At 45.5% G+C, this 14079-nt stretch overlaps 7 protein-coding genes across 7 annotated transcripts; 4 read left to right on the top strand and 3 right to left on the bottom strand. All coding sequences in view use genetic code 12, as the record gives it.

Annotated features, from left to right (window-relative positions):
* Window positions 1-302: 302 nt before the first annotated feature.
* FOB63_001708 (Amino acid permease family protein) lies at window positions 303-1982 on the top strand (the record flags this gene model as incomplete). Its single annotated transcript, XM_002618168.1, has 1 exon — window positions 303-1982. The coding sequence occupies one exon, from the start codon at window positions 303-305 to the stop codon at window positions 1980-1982; it is 1680 nt and encodes a 559-aa protein (XP_002618214.1).
* Window positions 1983-2101: 119 nt separating this feature from the next.
* On the bottom strand, window positions 2102-3109 carry FOB63_001707 (ketopantoate reductase family protein; the record flags this gene model as incomplete). The annotated part of the gene is made up of 1 exon (XM_002618169.2): window positions 2102-3109. One exon carries the CDS (start codon window positions 3107-3109, stop codon window positions 2102-2104), a length of 1008 nt encoding a protein of 335 aa, XP_002618215.2.
* A 562-nt stretch (window positions 3110-3671) lies between these two features.
* FOB63_001706 (fungal specific transcription factor domain-containing protein) lies at window positions 3672-5093 on the top strand (the record flags this gene model as incomplete). The annotated part of the gene is made up of 1 exon (XM_002618170.2): window positions 3672-5093. One exon carries the CDS (start codon window positions 3672-3674, stop codon window positions 5091-5093), a length of 1422 nt encoding a protein of 473 aa, XP_002618216.2.
* Window positions 5094-5461: 368 nt separating this feature from the next.
* On the top strand, window positions 5462-6430 carry FOB63_001705 (uncharacterized protein; the record flags this gene model as incomplete). The annotated part of the gene is made up of 1 exon (XM_002618171.2): window positions 5462-6430. The coding sequence occupies one exon, from the start codon at window positions 5462-5464 to the stop codon at window positions 6428-6430; it is 969 nt and encodes a 322-aa protein (XP_002618217.1).
* A 47-nt stretch (window positions 6431-6477) lies between these two features.
* Window positions 6478-7053, bottom strand: FOB63_001704 (uncharacterized protein; the record flags this gene model as incomplete). The annotated part of the gene is made up of 1 exon (XM_002618172.2): window positions 6478-7053. One exon carries the CDS (start codon window positions 7051-7053, stop codon window positions 6478-6480), a length of 576 nt encoding a protein of 191 aa, XP_002618218.2.
* Window positions 7054-7534: 481 nt separating this feature from the next.
* On the top strand, window positions 7535-9220 carry FOB63_001703 (uncharacterized protein; the record flags this gene model as incomplete). Its single annotated transcript, XM_002618173.2, has 1 exon — window positions 7535-9220. One exon carries the CDS (start codon window positions 7535-7537, stop codon window positions 9218-9220), a length of 1686 nt encoding a protein of 561 aa, XP_002618219.1.
* Window positions 9221-9960: 740 nt separating this feature from the next.
* On the bottom strand, window positions 9961-13362 carry CST20 (mitogen-activated protein kinase kinase kinase kinase; the record flags this gene model as incomplete). Its single annotated transcript, XM_002618174.2, has 1 exon — window positions 9961-13362. One exon carries the CDS (start codon window positions 13360-13362, stop codon window positions 9961-9963), a length of 3402 nt encoding a protein of 1133 aa, XP_002618220.2.
* Window positions 13363-14079: the final 717 nt, after the last annotated feature.

Genomic DNA, 14079 nt, shown 5'->3' with positions numbered 1-14079 from the left:
CAAATATTGAAGTTCTTCAAACTTACAAGTTTCTTTTAGCAATTTGCGAAGGGCACCTCTCAACTATGCGCACTTCCTTCTCCCCTATAGGAAATGGCGTGTGTCCTCTATTTTACCGCCATACATTATTTCGTGATATGCCAAACCTCATTGATAGCGGGATGCCCCATCTTCCTGCACCACGAGATAATCTCTTGATAAGAACTCTCGGCGTTTTACGATTCTTTCTTATCGCAAGAAGTTATAAGGATGTCTCTCGAAGCGGTTTCTTCAACTTTTCAGTTTTTCTCTAATCACTCATCATGTCAAAAAAGGTTGATGCACATGTCTCTGTTGAGGCGATGGACGAGCTGAAGATTGGAACGGATTCGGCCTCCATCGTCAGCCATTTTTCGGAGAAAAATACAGAAATCAAAAGAGGTTTGAAATCTAGACACATTCAGTTGATTGGTTTAGGTGGTGCCATTGGTACAGGTCTTTTCGTTGGTTCTGGTGGAGCATTGTCCACTTGTGGCCCTGGTGGAATTTTGATTGGGTACGTTTCACTTTCATTTTTCGTGTGGTTAGTAATGAATCAGTTGGCAGAGATCGCCACATTGATTCCTCTTGCTGGAGAGTCTACCTTGTATGCAATGTCTAGAAAATATGTGAGCAGGTCGTTCTCTTTCACTTGTGGATGGAATATATTCTATGCCCAGGCCATGATTCCCCCATCAGAAATCACGGCTTGTGCATTTGTCATCAAATACTGGAGTGATGCTAATCCTGCCATTTGGATTACTATTTTCCTTGTGGTGACTATTTTCCTCAATGTTTTGCCTGTTAGTTATTTTGGTGAGTCGGAGTTTTACGTTGCAATTATCAAGATTTTATGTATCACTGGTTTGATCATCTTGGGAATTGTCATTTTCTTCGGCGGAGGCCCAAACCAGCATGGTGTTTTGGGTTTCAAGTACTGGAATCATCCAGGTGCTTTTACCGAACACTTGGTTGGTGGAAACACAGGTAAATTTTTGGCTTGCTGGACAGGTATTATTAAAGCAGGATTTTCTTTCATCTTGACTCCAGAATTGATTGTGTCATGTACTTCTGAGGCCCAGTATCCTAGAAGAAACCTACCAATTGTGTGCAAAAGATTTGTGTACCGTTTGGCTGTCTTTTACATCTTGGGATCTTTGGTCATTGGTGTGGTTGTTGCTTACAACGACCCTAGATTGATGGGTGCCATCAACTCTGGCCAATCTTCTGCTGCTGCTTCTCCTTTTGTGATTGGTATGACCAATGTTGGTATCCACACCTTGCCTCATATTGTCAATGCTTGCATTCTCACTTCGGCATATTCAGCTGGAACTTCCTTGCTTTACGGAGCCTCTAGAAGTTTACATTCTATGGCTTTGCAAGGAGATGCTCCTAAGATTTTTTCTGTCACCACTCTGCGTGGTGTTCCTCTCTATGCTGTTGGTGTGAGTTCATTGTTTCTTTTCTTGGCTTATCTCAACTGCTCAAAGTCTGCTACTACTGTTTTTAACTGGTTTACCAACATTGCCACAATTGCTGGTTTCATTTCGTGGTCTTTTGTTGGCATAACTTACATTTTCTATCGGAAAGTCATCGACTTCCACAAGTTGAACGATAGGGTCCCATTCAGACCCCCAATGCAAAGAGTTGGTGCATACATGTCCGTTACGTTCTTTTCACTCTTATCCCTTACAAATGGCTATGCTGTTTTCATTAAGGGCAATTGGAACACTTCGGATTTCTTCACTGCCTACATCACATTGATCATTATCTTTGTGCTTTATGTTGGAAATATTCTTTGGAGACGTGAATGGAAACAATTGAGTATTCCAGTTGAGCAAATCCATATTGAGGACCTTATTTCCATTGCAGAAGAGGACGAAATAAATCATGCACAGACATTTGATGAGAAGTATAACCTGAGAAAAGGTGTTTGGTGGAAGGTTTTCTATGCTATTTTATAACTTAAAGATGTTTACTTGTTTTTAAACTTTAATGTAGATCTACATCTGGATACTAGCTGTCTTACTTTCAATTACGAGTCTGGATTTATGTAGGGTATATAATACATCATGATTCAGTATTACAACTTTCCATCCGGAACCGGTCTAATTTCTGGCACTGATATTGCGCCCTTCGCCTCTTTTGTTCTCATCTGGATCACCTTCAATAAGTTATAAATAAGTGTCAATGTTGGAGCCTCCACGCCGTTTTTCTGAGCGATCTTCACCGGGTTACCAGAAATGACTTCTAATTCAATGTAATTACCCTTTCTTAAATCCACCAACATTGAGGGCGCATAGTACACGCCGTCGTCTGAGTGGATCATGAAATCAATGATACTTTCATCTAATTCAACTCCGTCGGATTTGGCAATGGCCAAGACTTCCTTCATTGCGCTTCTGACCAAAGAATCCACACCACCGAAAAGTTGCAACCGACCCACATCAACATTTGTCAATGTACAAATTGAATTGAGAGTGGCATTGTAAACTAATTTTCTCCATCTAGTGTATTTAACATCTTCGTCGTAGACGCATTCGTTCTTGCCATTATGGTACAACAGAACAAATTGAAGTGCTGCCTGTTTCTGTTTATCTATTGGGATATTCGGGTTCTCAAAATATCCCACTTTCAAGAAATCGTGGCCAACATGATCAATGACACCATCGTAATTGGTGGATGAAATCATAGAAACACCGCTCAAGACTATATTGTTGGGATATTTTGTGAGAAACAGCTCCTCAATGCCAATTCCATTTTGCATAAGCAAGATGACAGTTTTTCCCTCGCTGATAGTAGGTTCAACAAGCTCCTCTGTCTTGGTAATGTCAGGTGTGTTTTTCGTGGATATCACGACGTAGTCAAATGGACCATGCGCTTTTGCCTCGTCGATAGATTTCACAACATTAGAAGGTTTGTAAGCTTCAATTGTTCCATAATCAACAGAAGTAATTTTGTATCCGTTTTTAGTCACTTGATCGTAGTCGGATCTGATGATTGTCGTTACGCTGGTATCTTCCGCTAAATCTAAAGCATAAGCGGCAATAGATCCAACACCTCCAGAACCGAAAACGAGAATATTGTGCATTTCAAAAGTTTCACTTCCCAATAATTATAAGAAATGAAACGAAAGGTAATAAATAAAGTGATTCGCCTGTGCTGAACAATATTCAATCGGTTGTTGGAAGAAGCAAGAATCTTATCAAAGGCGCACAATTCCGCGACTTGGCCCAAAAGGGTAGTTGGCGCCCCCATAGTCTGCGTCCAATGTGCGCGTGTTTCTCATTGTGGATCCACCTTCATTTATCAGTTGGGAAATTGGCGCTTTTCTGTCCGTCTTGGTCCGTGGCAAATAATGTTCAGCACAATTAGCATAGACACATTTCAGACCTTGGAGCTGAAGAAAGTGCCCGTGTTAGTGCAACTCCCACTGTCTAGGAAAAGCCGGTTTTGTGGGGTAAAATCGAGGTCCGTTAATGGATGTTTGACATGCCGAAGAAGAAAGTACGTCCATCATATTTCTGCATTCAATACACTCCTAACACAACAGGAAACGCTGTGATGAGAAGTATCCAAAATGTCGCAACTGCGAAAGTCGAGGTGACACATGCACATGGTCGGATAAGAAGAGGGATCACAATGTTCTCTCCATGACTAGAGTGCCTCAGGTTACGAAGGATCACCTGGTAAATGACGACGTAACTTTACAGGAACCTTCAATCGAGCATATTCTATCCAGTTTAGATGAAGACATGTTTGTCAATGATTCTAGCCGGACAACATTGCAATTGCTTTCTCAAAACGCTTCTAGTCTTAGAAGAGTTGATCTTAGTGCACGATTTGCACTTCCGTTCAATGGAGTGGCTGAGCTTGATGCTGAAGGTGCACTATTCTTGCAATGTTACCGGGAAAAGTATTGCAGTTTTGTTTCGATAGCGCCCGAGAAGCTGAATTATTTTCTAAAGACCTTTTTCAGTCTTGCCATGCAAAAGCAATCTATTCTCTATGCATTGACCGCATGGGGAGGGTTTTTTTCGGAACTCATCAAGCCTGAGCGCAACTTTTCCAAGCCGTGGTTTTACATGCAAAAAGCAGCCAAGCTGATATGTGAAGAAATAGGCAGTAATTTAGAGCCGTCCAACAAAGAAGAGTTCTTCACACTTTTCGCTTTCTACCTTATATTTATTGGCATTGAAGTGTGCACGGGAGATGTCAAGGTATGGATCGAGTTCCACCGCCGGTGTTTCCGGCTAATCAATTCCGTCGGAGGACTACTGTGTGTTGCTGAGCAATTTGGTCACAGCAATAACATAAAGTGGTTGATCTCAGACTTTCAATTTCATGATGTGCTATCTTCAAACGCGCTTACAGGAGGGACTCATTTCAGTATTGCTGAGTATGAGGAGATTCTCCACGATGACAATGAGTACGGTATAGACCCTCTTCAAGGCACCATCACGCCCATATACAATATTTTGGGAGAAATTGCCAACGCCAAAGTGGAACTACTGAAAATGCTGGACCGCATTAATGAGCTCGAAGACAGCGGACAAGAAGCATACGTCGAGAGGGCGCAGTATTATGAAGAACTGGAGAGAGTATGGGCAGAACTCAATGCCAAAATTGACCAGTGTAGTCCATGGCCATCACATATGCGAATGTTGGCACATGATCAAAATCAGCTCAGTCTCCACATGGCACTTTTTGAACTCTACACATATGTGTGTCGAATCCAATTGGGTACGTCTATTCTACGGCTTGCTCCTTCTTCCATTGCCCAACAGCGGCTTTTACTAAAAGCATTAGTACTTGTGGATTTACTTCTCGATACGCCACTCAATGTGTCACTCTCGCTCCTGCTTTTAGTATGCGGTGTCACGTGCTGGCGGACATACGACCGCGCCCGCATGAGGTTCAGATTTGAACACCAGCAGAACCAGTACGAAATAGGCAACTCGAGAAGGATTCAAGAGGTTGTCGAAGGTGTTTGGTTAGAAAACCCAAACGGCGATGTTTGCATAGACTGGGCTGAGTTTGCTAACCGCAATGGCTGGTCACTTTACACTGGATGATAAGGGTGTATGTAGGACATGCATGAGCATCCTTGACGTTTCTCGTGGAGAGCCGCATGGCGCGGCGGAATTAGGAAATATCAGCATGGTTTTAGTTTGACATTGGCATATGAGAACATGAAAACCAGTACGAATAGCTCTTTGAGGGGGGAAAAAAATGAGCTACAAGAGCCTTGGTGAAATGAATAGGTTCATTCTGTAAGGGTGAGCCAAGAACGGCTAGTGCACACTAAACGTCATGCTTCTTGTCGTTTAATCAGAACCGGGCTTCTGGTATACAGTTCGTAATACGCACCTCTCCGCATGAAAAAGCCAAACATAAAAGAGCCGTGACGGCTACTTTTTGGTGCCTCCACACAAATTTCAAAATGTCAGAAGGAATTGCCCCCTCTATTAGTAAAGAAGAAGATGCTTATATCAAACCTGAAATGATCCTCAAGGATTTCGCCAAGACTTATCCAACTCCACCCACCAACGGTTATCAAAACTTTCTTACTACTGTGGGTAAATGCTTTGGATGCTGTGGTATGTTTTGCTTTTTGTGTGAAAACCCGTACAAAACTGTCAACCAGGGTGAAGTTGGTTTGGTGCAAACGTTTGGTGCTTTGTCCAGAACTGTGGAGCCAGGCACTTCCTATGTCAATACTTTCACAGAGAAATTGACTCGTGTCAATATCAAAATCAACACTAGAGAGTTGCCTCCACAATCTTGTTTCACTAGAGACAACTTGACTGTGCAGATCACCTCGGTTGTGTATTACAATATTATTGATCCGCAAAAGGCCATCTTTTCCATTTCAGACATCCATAGTGCCATCACCGAAAGAACACAAAACACTATGCGGGATGTTGTGGGAAGCTGTACGTTACAAGACGTGGTGGAAAAGAGAGAAGAGATTGCCGAGTCAATCGCCAAAATCATTTCGAAGACTGCCTTTGCATGGGGTGTACAAATCGAGTCCATATTGATCAAAGACTTGACCTTACCTCCAAGTGTTCAAGACTCATTCGCCAAGGCTGCTGAAGCGAAGAGAATCGGTGAGGCTAAAATCATCAATGCCAAGGCAGAGGTAGAGAGTGCCAAGCAAATGAGAAAAGCCTCGGACATATTGAGTTCACCTGCCGCTTTACAGATTCGTTACCTTGAGGCGCTTCAAGCCATGAGTAGAAACCCGGGAACGCGCGTCATCTTCATGCCTAGCGCAGACGGAATCGAGAGAATCGTCCACCTGCAAGGTAGCCACCAACATTCTGCGCCAATTCCAGAGGAGGCAACTCCAAATAATACTGGTCGGCAAATTGTGGACACAGTGCTGATCCAAGAGGCATTGCTGTAAGGAAAATTGATTTTGAGCCAGTTTCACCATAATCGTTTCATAATGTTTCATAGTCTATTCATACGTTTGAAGTAACGCTCGCGTGCGCTTTGTAGTTGCTCTTGCAGAATCTTGGACGCAAACTGTTCCGTCTGTTTGACTGTACTCATATCTTTACCAGCTGCATGCTTTTCCACAATTGGCTTCAGTTCCACACTTTCGGGCTCCACTAACACCGCACTTGTTCCGGTCAGATATGCATCACTTTCGAACACCACTAGCCCCTCTTTCTGCTGACGAGCTAGCTGCATCGCCTTGTGCTCCTTGTCGCGAATCTGCTTCTGCTCAAGCAAAGCCAGTAGGTACTTGGGGCGAGAATTGTCTGTGGCGTTCTCTACTTGTACATTATGGTCATCTGTGCCGTTGGCGTTTTCATCCTTCTTGCTCGTGCTATGCCCGACAATCTCAAAGCTCTCGTCTTGTTGACGCTTGCTAATCACTGAATTGTCTTCACTCTCTTCGCTCTCTTGAGCCACTTTCTGGGCCTTTCGCGCCATGACACTTTCAAACAGCTCGTCATCGGAGTCCGAGTCGAGCGCAAGCCGCTTTTTTGCTGCGCCTGCTTGCCTCGCTCTTTTCAACATGTCGTGCGCTAGAGATTCTTCTAGTACATTCAGCCGAGTCACTATTTCGCGCGGCCCGCTTGTCGTTTCTGGCGCGCCTTCTATCCAGGGCCGTTCCTATTCCACATTCTGTCTCTTTCCTCCAACTTTCCGGCATTCCTCCCTTCACAGCAGACGCCAATTATCAGCGCTCGATAGACCACCTTTTCTCTTCACGATCATCGCTATCCAGTCCCTCATTCGTCCAATCAGCTGGCCCTTGCTTTGGCTATAACACGAACCTGATCCTGCACGCACTATTTCCGGTGCACCCTTGTTCAACAAGCTTCCTCCACAACATATCCTTCTGTACCTGGCTCCTGTTGCCTTTGCACTTTCTGGCACTGGTCCGCTTCCCTCACACAGTTCTGCTTTTACCCTCTTTTTTGTTTTTTGTTTTTTTTGCGTTCCACCTCAACTCATTTTTTGTCATCGGCACCCCGCTACTCGTCTCTTTTCCAGTATGGACACCCAGCTTGATTGGTTAAGCTCTGTGCGCCCGCAAGCCCAATCTGGCCCGCAGGCGGGTCTAGCGCCGCCGCCAGTATCGTTCGGCTCGGCTTCTAACACAGACTTGCAGAAAGTTCCGGATTCGTACCATTATCTGTTTCCGAATGCGCTGGCAGACAACATCAGCCGATCCAATGGCAACATTGACAGCAATGCTGACGGAGAAAGCGTGCCGCTTTCGCTTACAGCTCAAGATCTAACCCTTGAAGAATCAAAAACATACATGCGGTGGTACCTGGATATTTTGGCCCGCACCAACCTGCGAACTATCACTATGAACGACGTGTACCATTTCTTGAGCAACTTTCGCTTGCCTGCGGAAACGAAGGAAAAAATCAACCGAATTTTTAGCAAAATCTTGGCGCTGATCAATATCGGCGAGTTTTTCGCCTTGCTCCGTGTAGTGTCGCATACACTCGAAGGCAAAGAGCCGACCCGTCTGCTTATTCAACAGAAGGCACCTGTCCCCGTTCCGCCGTCTATATTGTCTAAGAAACGGCAAAACGATGAACCCGATGAACCTAAGCAGTCTGAAGAACCTACGCAGCCAACACAACCACTCGATTTGGACCTGTTTACCCAGTTTATGCTCACGGGAGAAAGACCCGATGAACTGAACAAAAAACGCCTGAAGAAAATGAAGAGCGTCAAGTTTTCGGATCAGCTTGTCTCTGATGTTCACGATGTCCATGACGAGCCCATGTCTGACTCTTTGGACTACCTGCTTCCGATGGACCAGCTCTTGGAACGCCTCAGCACATCAAACAAAAGCTCCAACGGCAATACCAATACCAATACCGCCAACAATTACAGCAATAATCCCAACAACAACAGCAACAATAACAGCAACAATAACAATAACCCCCTTCGTGGCGTGGCTTCGCCCGACCCAGAAGAGAGACAGATTCTCATGGATATGGCTTCAGAAATCAATCACTTCCGCAACCTTCATTCTGTCGATACCATGCTGGTGGGAGGAGTTCCTGCCAATATTCATCTTCATGGCTCTTTTAGTCTGCCACGGCCGCTGCTGCCGCTTCAACCAAACATGACTGGCCCGGCCCAGATAGCACAAATGGGTCGTCTCTCGCCTCTTCGGCCGAATATGACTGGGCCAGCAGACATGGCCCGCTTATTTGCGCCACCTCCCGACAATAGAGATATTATAACGACAGGGGAAACCTCGGAAACGCTTCGAAATACAGATGCTAATGCTCGCATAGGAATCCCAGAAAGGCAAGAGAAACCTCGCCCACCTGTGCCTAATCGCCGGGCACGCTCATTCTCACTGCCTAACCCGATCCCTCTGAACACAAGCACGCCAGATCCACCACCTCGCGCGTTTGCTGATGTTGTTGGCCTCAACCCAACTCTTGCCATTGGTCGTTCTGCTTCAGTGTCACCAGCACCACCGCTTCCTCCAAAAGTCCTGATTCGGGCACCACCACCCCCACCCTCTCGTCGTCGTGGTAGCTCGTTGGCGTCACCACCTCCTCAAGCTCCTAGTATAGACCTGGTGATGCGTGCTCCAGTATATGAACACAGCGATGCTAGTTCAAGCACGTCTAACATCTTAGATGACCTTAAAGCACTTCAAGAAGAAGTAGACAAAATACGCGATATGACTGGCGGATTTTAAGAGCATGCTTTACGAACATTGAATATGGCACTGAAGAGCACGAAAGGCAATGGTTCCATTTATATAACAGACTATTCTCTCATGGCTTACTTTGGGGCTAATACGTATATATATTTTGTGGAGAACGAGTCAAGCCACCCTCTGAAATTGCATATTTTTCTTTTGATTATGGAATAAAAATGAATCAGGTCACAAAGTTATCAGTACATATTCGTTAAGTCTCCATTCTCCTAGTGATCTTATCGAAATCGGTTGAAGGCAAATTAGCCTGGAAATTCGACGACTCATCACAAAATATTTTATTCTGATTTGTGACTGAATATTTTTCATCTATCGCAAGTTCTTCATCAGCTTATTTTCTCGGCTACAAAAATCTCCTCTGATGTACTTGACAACTAAGAGGTTTTAAAGCATTCAAATAGCTAGTGAATTGATCCTCAGATAGAGATATTACTGGTTCGTGTTCATAATGAAGGTATCGCGCTTGATTACAGATTAGTTATATTTTGGCAATTTCCGATTTTGATAAAATTATTATTAAGACGTCCGGAAAGGTACTTTACAGACCGACGGCCTACCGCACTAGTCTCACGTTTAACATAGCCATTTCGCTTTACATGCTCGTCGTTTTGATCTCATTTAGCAACACCAAGCATAACTCTAGTTAAATTTCGCATTCGGCCCTTCGCTCTATTATCTACACGTCTTTTCTCTATGAAAACATATAGTCAGTCTATACGTCACTCGAGTTCACTGGCTTTCTTCATACGCGCGATTTTCACCAAAGGAGCCAAAGTTGACACATCGTCGCTTTCAAGAATGAACTTGTCCTGAAGTAATTGGTCAGCAGTACCACGCTTGTTGAAGTCCACTTGTAGACACCACGCCAAAAATTTCTTTATATCATAGCTCAACGCCTCTGGCTCCTTCAAACGTGGTGTGCCGTTCGTCGCTATTAAGTATAGCGCACGTAACGGGGTCTCGTTCAAGTAAGGCGGCTCACCTTCAATCATTTCTATGACCATTATACCCAATGACCAAATATCCACTTTGGGTCCATATTCTTTGCGTGATACCACTTCTGGCGCCATCCAGTATGGTGTACCCACCATGGTGGTACGCTTCAAGTTGAGCTCATTGATCTGAGCGCAGAAGCCAAAGTCTGTCATTTTGATGTTGCCATCAACATTGAGTAAAATGTTATCAGACTTAATATCACGGTGGATAACACCTTTGCTATGCAAAAACAGAAGTCCTTTGAGTGTCTCCCGGCAGACTGCACCTATCTGGCCTTCAGTCATGACGCTATGTGTAACGATTTCCGTCAACGAGCCACCTTCCATATACTCCATAATGACCCACAACTCGCCTTTTAGAAGATATGAATCAATGTAATTAACAATGTTAGGGTGCTTGCTGCCCTTCATTACCAAGATCTCATTAATGATGAGCTCCTTTTTCGGTTGCTGCTCGAGGTTCATTTGCTTGATGGCTACAACCTTCTGTGATGCGTCTGTCGAGCGCGCAATGTAGACACCACCAGAAGCTCCCTGTCCGATCTTCTTCAAATCCGTGTAGTAGTCATTTGGATCACCCTCGGAACAGATGGCCTGTAGTTTCACCACAATCTGTTGGTTCTTGCGCTTCTTTTCTTCGCGTTTCTTTTGGGCCAAAAGAGCTGCCTTCTTTGCGTCCCGCACGGGCTGTTGATTGTTGTGTGCTCTAGGCTGAACTGGTTCCTCTTCACTCTTTGGTTCAGGTTCCTCTTCAACTTGTGATGGGCTCAATTTTGTAGTCGATGGAACTGGAGGAGGTGGCGGTTGACGATGCGTTTTAAAGTCCGATGAAGACTTTTGAAAATCCGAGTCGTGAAATTTAGCGGTTGAGGATACGGGAGCCGTAGTGGGACCTTTTTGCTCTGATTGGGTCTGTGCAGCAAGTGAGTAGCTGTGTGACTTTGACTTGGGGATATTTTGATTCGGTGTTGGCGGCCGTGCCAGCTTCATTTTTGATTGTGTCGTATGATAGACATGCTCCGTCTTTGGGGTGGTGATACCCAGTTTTATTGATTTAGACGAGAAGGATCTGCGGCCCATAAGCGAGTTCTTCTTGCCCAGTTGTGGAGTACTCACCTCTGTCTGCGTCGCTGATGATGGCGTGGAAGGTGGTTTAGGCGCAGGGCGGCTTGGAATGAATTGGCCGCTTTCACCGGCAGGTATAGTCAGACTGGGGCTCCGCAACTTATGGGGTGCCAGCAGGTGAGGAGACTGGTAAGGCTGCGGCGGCGTGGCCATGGCATCAAACATGCCAGAGCTCTCGATTGGTGTCGATGGGGGTGAGGAGTTGGACAAGGATGAAGAAGAAGCATCAGTCTTGGAAGGTCCGAATTCCGCCTGTTTAAATTTCTTGAACGCATTCTCGTCTGTATTCTCATTGGTGTCTTGGTAGAATGCAACAATGTCCATGACTGCTTGTGGATGTTGTTGTTGCTCAATTTTAGAGATTCCACTAGCGCTCAACAAACGTTCCCATTCAATTGGCAACCCTGTGTACGATCCATTGTGGTCCACTCCCACGTGTGCAACATGTTTGGCGTTAAATGGTGTTGAAATTTTCATACTAAGCTCCGGTGAGCCTGCTGAGCTGGAGGACCCTGAGTAGTTGTTACGCGATTTTCCAAACATTGAAGTGAACACACCCTTCATCCGGTTCCCACTCTTGCGTTTTTTGGTGCTACCGTTGGCTTTGCCAGGAGAAACGCCCATACTAAGTCCAGGGGAAGAAACACCGGGGCTAGTAGTTCCAAAGATGCTCGAGTGTTGTGTCAGTGGTGTGGTAGTAGGGGGTTGTTGGAAAGTCAGCACTGGGTTTGCGTAAGGCGACGTGGTGTTCACAGCAGTGCTCTTCAATTGGCGTGGTCCGGTCTGCGCCTGCGCCTCCGGTGCTGGTGGGGGCGGCGGATTGCGGATGACCGTCAGAGTAGAAAAGGAGCGAGTATTACCCAAGTTATGGATGTTGAGCCCTCCGATTGCCTCCAGAAGTGGCCCTTCTTCTTGCGTGTCGTTGTCATCATTGTCATTGTCATCTACCGAGTCATGTACAGTGGGAATCTTGCCCAAAGGTGTGCCGTCATTAAGATTGGGATGTTTGCTGGACGACAGTGACGAAAAGCTCTGACGCAGCCCCGCGTGGTCTTGTAAAAGACGCTCCATATCAACATTAGCAGCCAAGTTACTCGTAGGCTTGCCAGGGTCGAGTTGTGGCTTGTAATGCGAAAGATCGGGAGAGTGGAGATACGGGCTATTGGAGATTTTGAAGCTGCTAGATCCCAGGGCATATTTTGTAGGCGCCTCAAATGAGCCAGGTAGCATTTCTGGAGAAGGCAGTGCTGTATACTGTCCAAGCGGGACTTCTGAGTTGTTCGAGCTGGGTGGATCGCTTATTTTACTTTCACTGCTGAGGAACGCCGACGCTGAATCTTCAATGCTTGGGCCTAGAGTGTGAGCAATGGTGACATTCGTTTTTGGTGTCTCGTCTGTGGGTGTATTGCTTTCAACATCATCATTGACTGCAACATCTATGTTGGTGGCGGTGTCGGCGATTCCAGTGTCTAGTTTAGCGTCACGTTCAATTAACTCAGCGCCAGAGTGGCTCTCTGACTCCACATTGATGTTTGTGGCTGGGTCAAAGACTTCGTTCAGTTCATGTTTATCGAGGTTTGGACTAGGTACCCCATCATGGTCCTCTTCTTTTGACCACACAAGTTCCTCGCGTTCATGGGCATGAGGAACAATCACGGGGCTTCCAAGGCCTGCCTCAGCGTCAGGTGGCGTTGAGGTTGCGCGTTTCTCTTGTTTCAACTTGTCAGCCAAATTGTCGTACAGATCGTTGTTGGACTCGGATTTCAAGCCCATGAAATCGTACGTGCCGGGCATTCGCGGCAACGACGAAGGCGTATCGTCAAAATCGTCTGTATTGTCTGCTGAATTGCCCGTCTCGGGTGACTTGTATTCCGCATGTGTTCGAGCGCGCGGTTCTTCGCTTAGGGACTTGGAAAGAGCCTCTGCAGACATGGAAATTTCATCCAAAGACGCGGGGGCCTTTGGCTCAGGTGATACTTCGGCCGACCCTGCGGTAGACATTAGGTTGTGATAGAATAGGCAGCTGCGCTAGGAGAATGGGGCTTCTAGTTAACGCGCACCGTGGGAAATAATAATCGGTTGTTGTTCAAGAAACAGCTTTGGAAACAGTCTCTTGTTGAGTGAATACACCAGTACTAGCAAGAACGGAACGAGTGGGGTAGGTAAAAGGAAGGAAAACGTGCTTTCTGGAGGCTTGGTGCTGGTGCTTTGTTATCTTGAGGCGAGAACAATTTTCGTGGGATTGTTTTTTGGCCGGGCTGTTATGTGCAGAGGGAAAAGTGTTCAAATGATGCGGAAATATCTTGAGGCCCATGAGGCGCACCCCTTACGGTAGAATTTTTTGACTATGGCTCGATATGCTTTTCGGGTATGCCTACGCATCAACAATACCCCATGACCGTATGCTAATACTTGCCGGTTGACTGACTTCTTTCTTTTCTTTTTCTCTCTCCCATGTGTCACGCCTTTTCTTCACCTTTTTACTCTGATTATAATTTTCTTTTCCGTGTCTGTGACGTCTTGTATTAACCTACTCGGTAACAAAACGGTATTGCTTGTTGTTGGTCCATCATGTGTCATTTCTACAGCCGTGTTGTTCGCATACTTCCTTTTCGTTTTCATTTACCTGGTTGCTTCGCTGTCATGATTACTTCTCTGTGTTCTGACGTTTGCCTTCTGCTTAGTTGTGCAAAAATCAGTACTACAGTCGTCATTTAA

This window comes from Clavispora lusitaniae, assembly GCF_014636115.1.
Source record: "Clavispora lusitaniae strain FDAARGOS_655 chromosome Unknown tig00000038_pilon, whole genome shotgun sequence".
NCBI classification, from domain to species: Eukaryota; Fungi; Ascomycota; class Pichiomycetes; order Serinales; family Metschnikowiaceae; genus Clavispora; species Clavispora lusitaniae.
This window is presented reverse-complemented; position numbering and strand designations above follow the sequence as displayed.